The sequence below is a fragment of the Suricata suricatta genome, chromosome 8 (assembly GCF_006229205.1).
Source record: "Suricata suricatta isolate VVHF042 chromosome 8, meerkat_22Aug2017_6uvM2_HiC, whole genome shotgun sequence".
Taxonomy (NCBI): domain Eukaryota; kingdom Metazoa; phylum Chordata; class Mammalia; order Carnivora; family Herpestidae; genus Suricata; species Suricata suricatta.
In genome coordinates, this window is record NC_043707.1 from 120,799,221 (window position 1) to 120,815,225 (window position 16,005).

At 41.9% G+C, this 16,005-nt stretch overlaps 1 protein-coding gene across 2 annotated transcripts in view; it reads right to left on the reverse strand.

The window, feature by feature from the left end:
• YTHDF2 (YTH N6-methyladenosine RNA binding protein 2) overlaps nt 1-15,787 on the reverse strand; it is a 31,498-nt gene extending 15,711 nt beyond the window's left edge. The window contains exons 1-4 of one of the 2 annotated variants that reach the window (XM_029948499.1): nt 15,474-15,787; nt 14,951-14,975; nt 14,282-14,361; nt 9,730-11,316 (exon numbers count right to left, since the gene is read on the reverse strand). In XM_029948499.1, coding sequence (XP_029804359.1) covers nt 9,730-11,316; nt 14,282-14,361; nt 14,951-14,975; nt 15,474-15,500 — 1,719 coding nt within the window. In that variant the 5' untranslated portion in view covers nt 15,501-15,787. Of the gene's footprint in view, nt 1-9,729; nt 11,317-13,885; nt 13,958-14,281; nt 14,362-14,950; nt 14,976-15,473 lie in introns of those variants that run through there. The other variant, XM_029948500.1, reaches the window with a different exon arrangement.
• Between the last annotated feature and the right edge of the window lie 218 nt (nt 15,788-16,005).

Below are 16,005 nucleotides of genomic sequence, written 5' to 3' on the forward strand. Positions count from 1 at the left end.
ATGCGGGGCTCGAACCCACGAACGTGAGATCTGACCTGAGCCGAAGCCGGATGTTTAACCGACTGAGCCACCCAGGCGCCCATAAATTTTTTTGTTTTTTATTTATTTTTAATAGAGAGAGAGAGAGACAGAGCATGAGCAAGGGAGGGAAAGATAGAGAGAGAATCCGAAGCAGGCTCCAGGTTCTGAGCTGTCTGAGCTGTCAGCACAGAGCCCAATGTGAGGCTTGAACTCACAAACTGTGAGATCATGACCTGAGCCGAGTTGGAGGCTTATCTGACTGAGCCACCCAGGCGCCCCAACCCGCTTACTAAAATTCTTAAAAGCTAAACTTAAGCTTACAATTAGCTAGCCCCAGCACATCACCAACCAACTGAAATACCAATTCCACCACTTACTAAGCTATGAGACCTTACAGAAGTAACCTCTTCGAGCCTCTTTCTCACCTAATATGAGAATATACTAAACTTTTATGTGCACTATGTGCCAAGGACTGTGCTTTCATCTGAGTGCTTATTACTCATTCTATTTGACGTGGTTCAAATGCTATTTCTGGAACACCTTGATGGCTCAGTCAGTTAAGCATCCAACTCTTAATCTCGGCTTGTCGTGATCTCACATTTTTGAGATCAAGCCTCGCGTCAAGCTCTGCATTGGGTATGGAGCTGCTTGAGATTCTCTCCCCCCGCCCATCTGCCCCACTCCCCAGCTCATGCTCTACCAAAATAATAAAATAAAAAGTTATTTCCTCTATGAAGCCTTCCTTAATTTATCACTTCCCCAATTTATCTTCTTCAGAAAACTATTTCTTCATTTCTCTATTATAGCTAATATCCCATATTTTATCCAATCTGTTGTCCTAACAACAACTGCCTGATCCTAAAGCAAAGACAGTGCCTTGTTTATCAATTAACACAAACATTTGTTCAAAGAGATCCAAATTCAATGCCATCTCTTCTCTTCTAGTGCTCATTTAAGAAAGCTGCAGAGCAATGTCAACAACAGCCAAAACATGGAAAAAGCCTAAATGTCCATCACCTGATGAGTGGATCAAGAAGACGTGGTATATATACACGATGGAGTACTACATGGCAATGAGAGGGAATGACATATGGCCATTTGTAGCAAAGTGGATGGACCTCGAGGGTGTCATGCTAAGCGAAAGAAGTCAGGCAGAGAAGGACAGATACCATATGTTCGCACTCACAGGTCTAACAGGAAATTTTCAGAATGATCTAGCTTCAAGAAAAGTAAGCAGTTAGTAGTGCTTAAGAAAAATTGATTCAGTATCTAATGGATAGTTGATACCTGTCACAACACAGCATTTTATATACTGTTAAGTGAAACTGCAATACAATCTAAGTTTATTTTGGGAGTGTTTGCTGTATCATCAGATTTAATGAAATGTCTAGAGGTGCAGTAGGCATGACTTTGAGTATATAATGAAAGAAAACGCAAAATACTTATTGATTATGATGTGGTTTCATCTTAGCTTGGGCAAACCATGCAGTATTTAATACACAATAGCAAAATATTTACAAAAAAAAAAAAAGCTGCAGAAAGGCATTTTATCTATCCACAAAGCAAGAAGGTGATGAGTTAACACAAATACCATTTCTTCAACCCTTTTGGCAAAGAGAAGTAAAACTTAACTGTAAAACAGAAGACATAAATGGCCTTTAAGTATTACAAAAAGTTCTGATTTGCCATCCCATTAAAACAGGGTGCCTGGCATTTGAAGAGGTAATTTTAAACCAGCGGTGGAGCGGGGAAATACTGAAAGGACCAATACCCCATGGGTATTTATTCCCTAAGGATTTAATACAAAAACATATTTAGCTAAAGTCATGTTTTCTTTCTAACTTTTGTGTCACAAGTTTTACTTGGATATTTGAAATTTTTTTCTAAAGTTAAAAATGGAGAGGCGCCTGGGTGGCTCAGTCAGTTAAGCACATGACTTTGGCTCAGTTCACACATGACCTCTGGGTTCAGGAGTTCAAGCCCCAAGTCAGGCTCTGTGCTGACAGACAGCTCAGAGCCTGGAGTCTGTTCCTGATTCAGTGTCTCCCTCTCCCTCAGCCCCTCCCCTACTTGTGCACTCACAGGCTGACTCTCTCCCACAAAAATAAACAAACATTTAAAAAATAATAAAAGTTAAAAATGGAGCAGGGCGCCTGGCTGGCTCAGTAGATGGAGCACATGACTCTTGATCTTGGGGTCATGAGTCTGAGCCCATGGGGTATAGAGATTACTTTAAAAAAAAAAAAAAACTTAAAAAAATACAAAGAAAAGAATATGGAGCCAAGGTTGATTGCTTCAAGTATTTCCCAACAAGTGATTAAATGCCCAAATCAAAGAATCAGAAGGAAAAAGATGACCACAGAGAAAGGGGGTGTGGGGGCAGGGGAGCCTTCCTTATAAAGACAAACATTATTTGCACCAACACCACAAAAAAAACTAATTTTAAAAGGAAACAGGGGTATCTGTGGCTCAGTCAGCTGACTATCAATCAGACTTCAGCTCAGGTCATGATATCATGGTTGGTGAGTTCAAGCCCCGTGCTGAGCCTCGTGCTGGGCTCCAAGCTGTCAGCACGGAGCCCCACTTTGGATCCTCTGCTCCCTCTCTGTCCCTCCCCTGCTTGCACCCTCCCACAAATAAATATTAAAAAAAAAAAAAAAGAAAGAAAGAAAAAAGAAAAGCAATATCTTATATAATCACTTCTGATTTTGTTTTTTTTTTTAATAAGTCTGCAGTATGGGGGCACCTGGGTGGCTCTGTAGGTTAAGCATGGATTCTTGATTTCAGCTCAGGTCATGATCTCACAGTTGTGGGTTTGAGCCCCACTTTGGCACTCTGCACGGAGTGTGAGGCCTGATTAGAATTCTCTCACTCTCCTTCTCTCTACTCCTCCCCATCACACACAAACTCTCTCTCTCAAAAATGTAAAAATAAACTTAAAAATTAAAAAAAAATAGGGTTTAGTATGTAAATTTTAGGGGCACCTGGGTGGCTCAGTCAGTTAAAAGTGTCCCACTCTTGATTTCGGTTCATGGTGATGAATCAAGCCCCATGTCTCCACTCTGGGTGTGGAGTGTGGAGCCTACTTAAAATTCCCTCTCCCTCTCCAACTGCCCCTCCTCCTCTCACATACATACGCACACTCTAAAAAAAAACCAAAAACTTAAAAAACAAAAAAGAGTCCTGGGGAGTCTGAGTGGTTCAATGATTATGCATCTACATTAGGCTCAGGTCATCTCACAGTTCATTGGTTCAAACCCTGCATCAGGCTCTGCGCTAACAACGCAGAGCTCAATTCTGATCCTCTGTCTCCCTCTTTCTCTGCCACTCCCTCACTCTCTGTCTCTAAAAAATAAGCGTTAGCAGCACATGAGTGGCTCAGTCATGAAGGTTCAGTCAGTTAGGCATCAGGCTCCAGCTCAGGTCATGATCTCACGGTTCATGAGTTTGAGCCCCACACTGGGCTCTGTGCTGACAGCCCAGAGCCTGGAGCCTGCTTCACATTCTGTGTCTCCCTCTCTCTCTGCCCCTCCCCTGCTCATGCTCTGTCTCTCAAAAATAAACATTAAATAATTTTTTAATAAAAAATAAACATTATATTATCATAAAAAATAAACCTTTGGTATTGTTTTAGGTAATTTCTTCATTAACACTAATACAGTAAATATATTAAAAATAACCATCCATGTACCTTATCTATACTAAGATTTACTGGGAATCTACCAATCCTTTCTGTCATCCATGTCTTTCTACCCTCAAGACCTTTATTGTTTTTGCAAGTAGTAGGTATTTAGGTCAAAAAGTACAGAACAGGAATAACCTTCCTAAAAAGACCTGTTTAGTAGCATTAATTCCTCTCCATGAATTTCACATGTTACCTTGGGCTAGCTAACCCTCTTACCCTGGGTTTATCTGGTCTAGACTACTCCACATATAAACCTTCCCTACAACATACCTAACTAAAGTTCTTTCGGTCTCGAAATCCTGTGACTAAGAACTCCCTTTTTAGAAAGTTCTCCATTTACAAAAATCTTCCTATAACCTCCATCCATTGGTCCTGGTGCTGTCTCTTGGCATGGAGAATAAGCCAACAAAGTTGTTGTGGGATTTTTTAAGTAAGCAACATGAGGTTCGAACTCAAGACCCTGAGGATCAGGAGTCACATGCTATACCAACTGAGCCAGGCACTCCTAAACCTACCAGTCTTAAAAGTGTTTTGATTACAGCTATCATATTCCCCTTCGAAATCATCTCTTCTAAGCTAAACACTCTGATAAACACTAAGGCATCTGATGAGATATACGATAACATGTATGATACACATCACTGGAAAAAGTGAGCTGCTAGTATTCAGTATTGGTGTCTATTACCATATACTCTCATATACATTCACTTTAAGTTCTATAAGCTTCTCACTGCCTTCCACACAAAGCTAACATCAAGGAGAGCATGGGGGTGCCTGGGTGGCTCAGTTGGTTAAGCCTCCGACTTCAGTTCAGGTCAGATCTCACGTTCATGGGTTCAAGCCCCGCGTCAGGCTCTGTGCTGACAGCGAGCTCAGAGCCTGGAGCCTGCTTCGGGCTCTGTGTCTCCTTCTCTCTCCGCCCCTCCCCCTCTCATGCTTTGTCTCTCTATCAAAAATAAATAAAACATTAGAAAAAATTAAAAAGGAGAGCATGGAACGGTGTGTGCAATTGTTGAATCACTATACTGTACACTTGAAACCAACAGAACACCACTGTATGTTAACTGAAATTAAAATAAAAACTTAAAGAAAAAAGTAACATCAATTAGTTTCTGTTCAGATTAAGTCTTCTTTGTTAAACTCTAGAATGTAAGCCAACTCTGTACCTATCTCAGTAAGTTCCTTCTATATCAAACTCACTGAATAAACATTTCATTCAACTCCCTTTTCCTAATCTAATCTTCAACAAACTTCCATTGTAGGGAAACCCACTCCACAAATACCAATTAGACTTGCTCTTGAAATGTACAGAACTTCTTGTTCCAAGTTATTACCTACACAGCATCATAGATGTGGACTGTCCTGGATCTATGTTCATTCTTCCCCCAAAATCTCTGGCTACCTTCTATATATCTTTCAAGGCTCAGCTCAAAATTTACCTCTTCCAGGATTCTTCTGTGACCAATCAATCCACCCATACCATACCCCAGGCTGGGTTAGACAATCCTCATTTCCAAACTGGAATTCTGCACATATCTTAAGAAAAATACTTTGTTTTGTTTAGTTACCCATCATGAGTATAAGGCTCCCTGACAGCACACTCCTGCTTTCCCAGTAGTATCCAGCACACAATAAAATTGTTCAAAGACAAATAGCTTCATCTCAATTCTTTTTTTGGGGGGGGGGGCGGTCTTTGAGAGAGAGAGAGAGAGGGGGGCAGAGAGTGAGCGGGGGAGGGGCAGAAAGTGAGACACAGAATGTGAAGCAGGCTCTAGGCTCCAGGCTATCAGCACAGAGCCTGACACGGGGCTCGAACCCACGAATATGAGATCATGACCTGAGCCAAAGTCGGACACTTAACCTACTGAGCCACACAGGCTCCCCTCATCTCAATTCTTAAGCAGCATAATGAATCCTAAATATATCCAAACACACTGGAAGTCACTATTTTTAGGTCTTCTACTTGAAAACAGGAATAACTCTAGAGGTATTTAAGACATCCTGCTATTCTCAACAACAATGAAATTTTTTTTTAATTTTTTTTTTGTGTCTTTTATTTATTTTTGAGGGACAGAGAGAGACAGCGCGAGCAGGGGAGGGTCAGAGAGAGAGGGAAACACAGAATCTGAAGCAGGCTCCAGGCTCTGAGCTAGCTGTCAGCACAGAGCCCGACGCGGGGCTCGAACCCACGAATGTGAGATCTGACCTGAGCCGAAGCCCGCCGCTCAACTGACTGAGCCACCCAGGCGCCCCAATAACAATGAAATTTTTAAAAACACATACCTTGTGCCATTGTCACTATAATCACATCTTTTTAGATCTATTTCTCTCCCATTAAGTTTCCAATTATTCAGAAAAATCATTTACCCAAGTGCCTGACCAAGTCTAACACAGGGCCAGGCAGAGAGTCCCAAGCAGGCTCTGCACTATCAGCACAGAGTTGATGCTGGGCTTGATCTCAGGAACCACAGATCGTGACCTGAGCTGAAGTCAAGAGGCAGACATTTAACCAACTGAGCTACCCAGGCACCCCTGGGGCTAGGCTTTAAGAAAAGTATGCAGCCCTTGTTCCCCTCTACCCTTCCTATTTTTACCTATAAAATTAAAAGTTTAGAAATACAAGACAAAAATTAAACTATTATGAAGTTTATAAAAAAACATGATCACTCATGCCGAGAATAACTCTCCCTTTATGCCAGACTATTCTAAAGCTGAAATAAAGCATAAAGTTAACTCACTGTTGTCTTCTTTGGACAGTAATTTTTTCAAATTTTTCAAAAAGAAAAAACCCCATGTGACAATGTACATACAGTACAGCCAAGACCTTCAAAAAGCATATACCCTTTGAGCCAGCAATAACACTAAAGGACAGATATAAATCAGTATTTTTATCAATGGATGCTCACTGCAATGTTATTTCCACTGGAAAAAATATAAAGGAGCTGACAATCTAACAATTAAGGATTGGAAAATTATAATAAATCTATGATAGAATATTATGAAGTCATCAAAAGTGATGTCACAGAATATTTAACAATTAGAGAAAGGTTCTAAATAATTGCAGAAAGCAGGTTACAAAACAGCATCTAAAATATACAACAAAATAAACATATGGAAAATGTCACTAAAATCTGCTCAAGTGTCAAGTCATAGATCCAGTGTTTGAAGCGTCTATGATACTGAATTAGATCATGGGACAGAACAAGTTAGTATTACTAGGCAAAAATGGCTATAGTTCTGCTTCAGTGTGTTCTGCCAAGATACATGCCCAATCATGGAACTTTAGAATAGCTGTGACATCATTTTCAGGATGAAGCTTAAGTACTTCTCTACTTATTGAGTTACTGTGCCCATCTGGCATGATTTTTTTACCATCTTGTAAATAACACAAAGGTCCACATACAACCACCCCACCTAAAAGAGTGTACTGCCTCAATGAGCTATCAGTTTCACTCTCATGAAACTTGTTTTGGAAGCCTTATAAAGACTGGCTTTACAATCAGTTATGTAAGCATGTTAAGGATAACAGCAGGCAAGAGAAGGCAATACTGACTAAAATGGTAACTGGGTTTAGAAGCAATCATAGGGACCTTGCTGAAACCCCAGCGATCTCTTCTCACAAAAGGTAAACTAAAAAGTAATCTCACACAAGTATAATCAAAGCTTTTTATGTTTATTCTTATTTTTGGTGGTTTGTTCATTGGCCTGAGAACAATTAATATACTTATTAATGAAAAGTCTTTAAGGAATGGCTTTAAAACTGATCCATTAACTGGCTTCACAAAGACACTAAACCTTGATTATTATTACTCACTGTGAAAACATCCCAACGCTAGTCAATCCCAATTTGTCAATCTCACACCTTATAAAGTTCATTATTCACTGAACGACTCAAGTGAACTTAATACAAATACAAACTTGATTTAAAATTTACATAAATTAACAGCCCTCAAATTTGCTACTTCATTTTTATTTTTTTAATGTTTACTTTAAGAAAAAGCATGTGCAAGGGGGGGGGGGAGCGAAGAGAGGGAGAGAGAGAGAACTACACGCTGTCAGTGCAGAGCCCGACGTAGGGCTAAAGCCACCAACACGAACCTCGAGATCATGACTTGAGCCAGATGCTCAGTAGACTGGGGCCCACCAGGCACCCCTGCTACTTCATTTTTAAACCCAAGTTTCTCCACTAGTTCTAAGAACACCAGGTTGATCTTATTATCCATGCTGTACATTCCTGAAAACATTCCAATCTTCACCTTCCTATTTCTTCAAGATTTTTTTGAGAGCACACACGTGAGTGAGGGAGGGGCAGAGCGAGAGAGAGGATCTGAAGCCTGTTCTGTGCTGACAGCAGAGCCTGATGTGGGGCTCAAACTCACAAACCATGAGACCATAACCTGAGCTGAAATTGGACACTTATGCAACTGAGCCACCTAGGTGCCCCTGCCTTCCTGTTTTTAATCACAAGATGTAAGACAGAACACTGCAGGTAAAAGCAAGTAGATTCATAATATGGGATTGATATATACGTTTTGAGTGGTTAAACTAAGCACCTCAATGGTCCTCACATACATTAATAATAATCTGCTATGTCAATACACGATGCTTAAAAGGTCATCACTTCCCTTCCTTCTCCCTCTAGATTCAGGAGCCTGTTAAAACACCTTTCAAGCCTTTCAGATGTCTGGCAAAAGTAATCAGTAAACTATCTTCCTACAAGATGAGGGCAGATTTTAAGTTAAACTGTTAAAGTTTGGGGAAGGGAAGAGTAGAATTTAAAGGACAAAAAAAGAAGTGTTTTTTTTCCTGACAAGTAATTTTTCAGTGGCTCTGTATCCCCAATAGTTTTAGCATCACTGACAAGCCTATCTCCATTTTTGGTTCAACTGCACACACTAGAAAATAAGATGGCAACATCCTGCTTCAGCTGAACAACTGTGCCCCTGATTCTTCTGTTATGGAGGTGAAGAATCTAACCAAAAGACCCATCATTCCACTGCTCAAAAAAAAAAAAAAAAAAAAAAGCTTTACAGAGCTATAACAAGAGCCTCGTATCCTAGATCAAATATACAAAATCCCTAGGAATTCATGACAAATATGAGAAAAATATATTTACACAAGCATAAAAGGTTTTATTTTATATTTGAACCTGACCTCTTACTTAGGATTCTCCCAACCATTAATAATCTTTAAAAATAAACTTCTCTTTGCCCACAATAATCTTTTCACCTACTTCCAAATCCTAGATAACGTTATGTTCTTCCCCAACCAGTATTTTATCATTCTCTATGATCTGAAGTCTACACTCAATATGCACAGACCACGCATTACCAACACTTTTAAGTAAATTCCAACACTTTTAAGTAAATTCCAACAGTTTAGTTTGGACCTATTCTCCATTATTCTGCCCAAGACTCTCACTTGCTACAGAGGAAACAAAAGGTTACTCCTCAGGAATACAGGAGAATTTTAAGAGCAAAATATCAGCTTCTTCTAATCATGTTTTCCAAGTTTTATATAATAAGACATTACTTTTCCAATGGGAAAAGTAATTAAGTCGAACACGAAGAATAGGAACAAGGAAGCAAGTTCTGAAAAATACACTAATACTGCCAGTTGTCAAAGGCAGGCAGGAAGCAATGTCAGGGCTGGTGACACACCAACCGTACTCAAGTTAGGGCAAAAGTTAATTATAACAGAACTTTTACCTTTTTTCTGCCATATTACATACAGCCTCAATCTTTTATTACTTTGATCTCCATGGTTGTATCACTTCAATTATTCCCTTTGCATTTCTTTTGGCCTTGTTCTTCATCTCTTTTGTATCATCTGTTTCTCTACAGTTTCTGCTCTCTGTTAATTTAAGCCCACATTTCTATACACCAATTACATTTCAATAAAGGCTTGAACTGTTAAGTGATACATTATTCACAGAGCTTTTATTAACCATTCAGTACAATAACTCTGTTCCCTCTTGTACATTGTTCCCTCTCTAAAAGTCTTAAGAATGGTAAATCGGTTACCTTTTTAACACTTTCTTCTTCCTCTTGGCGTTTCTCATAGTGTGAGAAGTCATCAAAAATCGAAGTGGTGTGCTTGTAGCTGGCTATGATTTTCAACACCTGCTTAGCCTTTTCCAGAGGCACTTCCTGAGTGTCCCTGGAGTTGGTCACTGGTTTATTCTCGTTGTTCTCTAGGCGAATGTGTCGCAGTTGGCTATTGGGAACGTCCTTCACAAAAATCCACCTGACATCAAAACGACCCTTCCATTTGTCCTGGGACCACACACCTGCACATGTGTTGTAGTCCACAGCAGATTTCATTTCTGCAACGCCACAGAAGTGTCCACTGCCGTTGACACTGAAAAGTAAGTAAACGGGGCCCTTCCCGTTCATGGAGCGATAAGCAGCATCCAGTCTCTTGTTACCATGCTCTGTGCTGCACCAGATATTATACTTAATGGAACGGTGGATATCGTCCTCCGAGTAGCTCTTAATGATGAAAACCCGGCCATGTTTCAGGTTCCAGTCAAAATCCTTGGGGTTATAGTTATTAATGGACCGCAGCTTCTCCAAGACCGGGTGAGGTTCTGAAGGAGTAGATCCAGATCCAGCCTGAGACTGTCCTACTCCATTACCATCCACCCCATTATGACCGAACCCACTGCCACGGTTCCGGGGTGCTACCCAGCGAGTTGGCTGAGTTGCTTGTTGCTGGACTGAGAGCTGGGCAGGCTGAGGTGGAGGTGGGGGCAATGGCTGTGTCTGTTGCCCAACTGTCGCCTGAGCCACTGGTGGGCTATTGTTAGCCTGCGGACCTACAGGCTGGGGAGACCCCTGGGTTGGTTGCTGACCTATATTCTGAACCAAAGCCTGTGAGGGGGCTTTTGCCACAGGACCCTTGTTATCCCAAGTTCCAATATCCATGTTATGCTTTATTGGGGGTGGTGGAAGACTTGACCCTGCAATACCATTCTTGGTCTTCAACTTCGGTTGCTGTTTCGCAGGCTTGCTAGCAATATCAGCCCAGGACGCTGGTTTTGGAGGAGCAATGGTAGCTGGAGGCAAACTATTAGAAGCCACGATGTTACCAGTAATGGACCCACTACCAACTGCAGAGCCTACAACTTTTGGAACATTGCTTGCAACTTCTGTGCTACCCAACTTCAGTGCTGCCATCCCTTGGTCTATAGTATTCATGCCAGGGGCCTTATTGAGGGTCTCACTGGCAAAAGCTGACTGTCCATCAATCATCGCTCCACCTAAGGAGCTAGGTGCATAAGCATAATTGCTACTATATCCAGAGCTTTGAGTAGACTGTCCCTGAGAACTGTTATTTCCCCAAGCTGAGAAGTCAATCCCACTGGGAAAGAAATTAAAACCATGCTGACCGAGAAATGGAGTGCTACCTAGGGCTCCTGGTTGTCCAAACATTGCATCTGGTAGGAAGTGAGGCTCTCCGTTGCTCAGCTGTCCATAAGAAGTTAGATAGGGCATGGCTGTATCACCCCCAGTAGACCAAGCAGCTTCACCCAATGAATAGGAGAAGCCAATGGAGGGGCTGTAGTAACTGGGTAAGTAAGAATCCGACATGGCAGTATATGCATTGTTCTGTGGAAGGAAAAAAAAAAAAACAGGCAAATCACAACTAAACACAAAAATTAAAACAACAACAATCCAGACATTTCCTCTCCCAATTATTCACCCAATTCAAATAAAAAAGCAAATGACCATTTCAGGTGGTCTCTTCCCATAAACTTGCTGGAATTCTTATACTATATGAGATTTTGGTTTAAGAACGGAAATGTTTAAACATTTCAAGTTAAACTGACATACAGTAGTAACATGGGCCTTAACTTAAGCACTATCATTCAGAAAAGGGAAAACCCAGCATTTCACCAACAGTGTTAAGTCTTGCTCTATAGAACTGTTTAGATGATGCTTCTATTAAAACCAGTTATCTCTGGATTTCTGGAGTGGGAATTTTGGCAGATCAGGAACATTCCTGAGACTTTCCTATCAGAACCATACTATAAAAGATACACCACCACCAAAAGAACTGGAAATTTCAAGTTCTATCCCAAAAATCTGTGCTGCCATTCCTCAACCATAAACCAAGGTTCATTACGCCTAGTTTACGTGGCTATCCTCTTGGCAAACCATTTGGGAACATCAACAGATGCCACTATTTAATTATAACCTGGAAAGAAAATGCACAATGGCTTCCAGAGTTTAAAACTAGGAAAACCTTGCTACCTATTCTACTTCACCTGTAAAATTATTGATTATAAACTCAAATGCACACCTAACTTTTCCATTAAAAATAGGAGAATTCCAAAAACATGGTAAAGTCCAACTCTTTAAAAAAAAAAAAAAAAAGAATTATCCTAAAGAATTTCCCAGAAATATAAACTTCTATTCAGCTAGGCTGCACACTGGACAACAAATTATATTATAAAAACCTCAATCACTCTTGATCTTTAGTCTGTTAACAGTATCCTAACTGTTTTATAAACGCTATACCTCACAAACAGTCCCTTAAGTGATAAGCTAAAGATACAAAAAAGTGGTCTCCATAAATATAGATACAATTAAACTAGAGTACTTTACCTTAACTTCAAAATAGCTCTAGTACAAGAGTACACTTATCTTGATGAGCACGGAGTAATTTATAGAATTGTTGAATCACTATATTATACACCTGACTAATATAACACTGTTAACTATACTGGAATTAAAACAAAGCAATAGCGCTGGTACATAAGAATCCATTAACTACTGAATATAAAATTTTACTCTAAAGAGACTTGGATGACCAAAACTACGTTAGGCCTTAAGTTTGTATTCCCAAAGTAACAGTACTTCTCCCTAGCCAAACAGATCTCTTGAAAGTTAAACGTTTCAACTAATGTGGCTTGATAAAATGGTGCTTTTCTTCACCAAATCTTTCCTTAAAGAGAAAAAAAAGGAAGCTAAGTCTTTTCACACATACCCTCAAGTTTAAGAGAAGTCTATTTTTCTTGAAGACAGTATTAAAATTTGACAGACCCAAATCCATTATGAATAAGAAATTCAGTCTATAATCAATGGATTAAGCCTGAAGGATTATTCCAACATAAGACGATGAATAATGGTTAAAGAGCAGATGAATTACTCTTGACGATTAACTACAAAGGACAAAGATTCTCAGATTATCCATCTATTTAACTATGATTTGTATTTCCCTCTCCCCCCAAAACTGTTTTAAGATATTTAAGCATTATCTTACTTGAGAAGTAAACAACATGCACTTAATATCACAGGCTATGCCATTATACAGCTGAATGGCAGGTTCCCACATGTCCTTGAGCTCAAAAATCTGCACTACACATTGTTTCACAAGAACTACCTAGAATTATGTTTCCAAATGTTCCCACTCTCTGTTATAATGATTATGTAAGGAAACTACTTCAATAGCAGGAATCTATTAATAGTTCATTCCTCTACTTCCTTTCCTACTTTTCCTGATGAACTGATTGATTTCTGAAAACTTTTCCCAATCACTCCCTTAAGTGGTTCTACACTCTCAATGCAGAAAATTTTACATAAGAGATCTAAAAGTTGTATATTAGAATTAGGCCCAAATATGGGCATGCACCAATATTTCAAGTTATTCAAGACTCTTACACCTATCATACAACATCTGTTCATAATTTATATAAACATCCGGTAAGCTTTCTCATCTTTTAGGATATTTTAGATGGATTACTGTCAATTTTCCTTTTGGTGTATTAATCTTTGAGTTTATAGATATTAGCTACAACCTTGCAAATTATGTCCTAGAGATCCAAAATATTAATTTAAAAGAACTGACAAATCAAAGTAGTTTCTATATGCACGTCTTGTCAATATATATGAACCTACATGGAACTAGAAGAACAGATTACATCTAAAACATCAGAAGACAGATTACATGGCAAAAACCTCAATCATTCTCGACTTTCATTTGTGCCAAACACTGTTTTATCTTCCTTTAACTCCATTTTATAAATCCTATGGCTCCCTAAGTGGGAACCCAGAGGTGTACAAGGTTGATCTTTACAGATAAAGTACATGTCAGCTTGAAAAACGAATACCTAAATCCAAAAGCTAGGATAATTTAAGAACCCACGGACTAATGACCAGATGAAAGGGAAGATACCAGTTCTGCAGTACTGATAAAGTTCAGGTGATTTTACATTAGTTTTTTCCCATCACATATGAATCCAGTTTTCCTAAAAGAAAAAGGTTTTGGGGGCAAAAAGTCAGAATAGTTAAACTGTATTCTTCAGTTTTGCACTACAGTCTTGGTAAGGAAAATTACTAACAGTGTTGTTAGTGTTATACTGTAAAATGTTATCAGTTCTAGTCTCAGAATGTTTGCTGGCAACAAAGATGAGAAACTTAACAGACTGTAACATTTGTAATAACTCTCTTTACAACACACTGAGTGGTATTAAGAAAGTTACTCCCTGAAAATCAGACTCACTGAGAGGGCAGAGAAAGAATATGGTATACTACACCCTTTGATCAAGCATGTAAATGGTTAACTACTCACGGGCCTTGCCTGTGGACTCAAGTACGGTTCAAAATCATCGTCATTTAATCCATCCTTTTGATGCACAGATCCATTTTGAACTAAAGGGGAAAAAATGTCAAGTAAATTACACGAATGCCTCAGTTGTACAATCTACCTCCCAAATTAGTCAAATGCATTCTAACCGGAGAAAAACCTTACTAAACAGAGCAAATAAGTTTGCATTTCAAACGATATAAACGAGAGCGACCGCTGAACAACAATAATCAATGAAAACGTCTCCCTCCACCCAGAGCAAGTTGATCTAAAAAGGTCGTTTTATTGGCTCCTCCAGATCTCAATTCCCTCCCGCTTCCCCTCCCCCACCACATGTGAGTACTTCCAGAGTGTGATCCACGAGGATGAAAAACAAAGGCCTTCTAAGACCTACAGGAAACTGAGGACCTGGGACATTTCAAAACCGAATCCACCCCCACCCTTAATGAATTACTCCTTGTTCACTGAAAGCTGTTCGCCAGCTGCAAGAACACACCGAAAGGGTCAAATACTTAAGTGTGAGGCACCTGCGAACTAAGCGGCTTCCGAAAGGTCCTCTCCCTGGGGCGCTTCCCGGAGACCCCGCCCCCACTACTCGGCGCCCCCCCCCCCCAAACACTCCCGGCCCTGGGCCACCGACAGAGCTGGGCTCACCTTTGTTTCCTTGACCTTTTGGTCTCTGCGGGCGAAGTAAACGTCGCCGAGCAGCAAGTCGTCCGAAGAAGAAATGGAAAAGAAGAGACCAATTAAAGCCGGGCCCGAGACGGGAATAAAGGAAGAGGCATGGGGGGAGGCGTCAGGAAGGATGGTGAGGGGGAGGCTGAAAATGGGAGGCGGGGAAAAGCGCAGGCCGGAGGGGCCCGCAGAGAAAAAGCGGGGGACGCGCCAGAAACAACGCGAGCGGACCAGGGCTTCAAGGAAGGGGAAGGAAACAAGGAAGAAAAGCGGCCCGCCGACAAGAGGGAAGGCGGCGCGGCCGGTGGGCTCCGAGGCCCGGGGAGAAGCGGGGACTGCGGGCTGAGGGCGAGGCTCTGGGCGCGGCCGGGCCGAGAGGCCCGAAACCCGGCCCGCGAGAGGCGCCGCCTCTGCTCGGCCCGACCTGGGGCGGCGGGCCCGGGCCTAGTCGGGCTCCCTCTCGTCTCACACAATGGCCGAGGCATGCGGGCCAGGCCCGTACCTGCTCCAAGAGGCTGCTGGCCGACATGGCTCTCGGATCCTCACGGGTGGCGACAACGGTGGGCTCTCGTCAGGGCGGCGGCGGCGGCGGATGAGCCCTGGCGGCGGGAGGAGGCGGCGCGGCGGCGGCTTTTGTCCCTGACACTCGGGGGCCTCGGCGGACGCAGCGGAGACACAGCGCGCGGCTCGGGCTCCGGCTCCGACTCGGCGACGCTCTAGCCCGAGAGCTCAACGCCCGTCTCTATGCCTTTACGCGCGCACCCGCCCCTCGCAGCTGAAATAAGGGCGCCGAACGGCGGAGGCGGGCGGCGCGCGCGGCGCGACGCTGACTCTCACATTCACTCACCCACGCGGAAGGGGCCCGGCGCGAAGCACCCCGGGAAGGAAGAGGCGAGGCCGCAGCGCCTCCTAGTGGGCTGGAGGAGCGGAAGAGGCGAGTGCGCCCTCCCCGCCCCCACCGCCTCAGGATTGGGGCCTATAGGAAGGTGAGGGCGGCCAGGGTCGCTTCACGAGGTTTTGACCAACACCTGGAT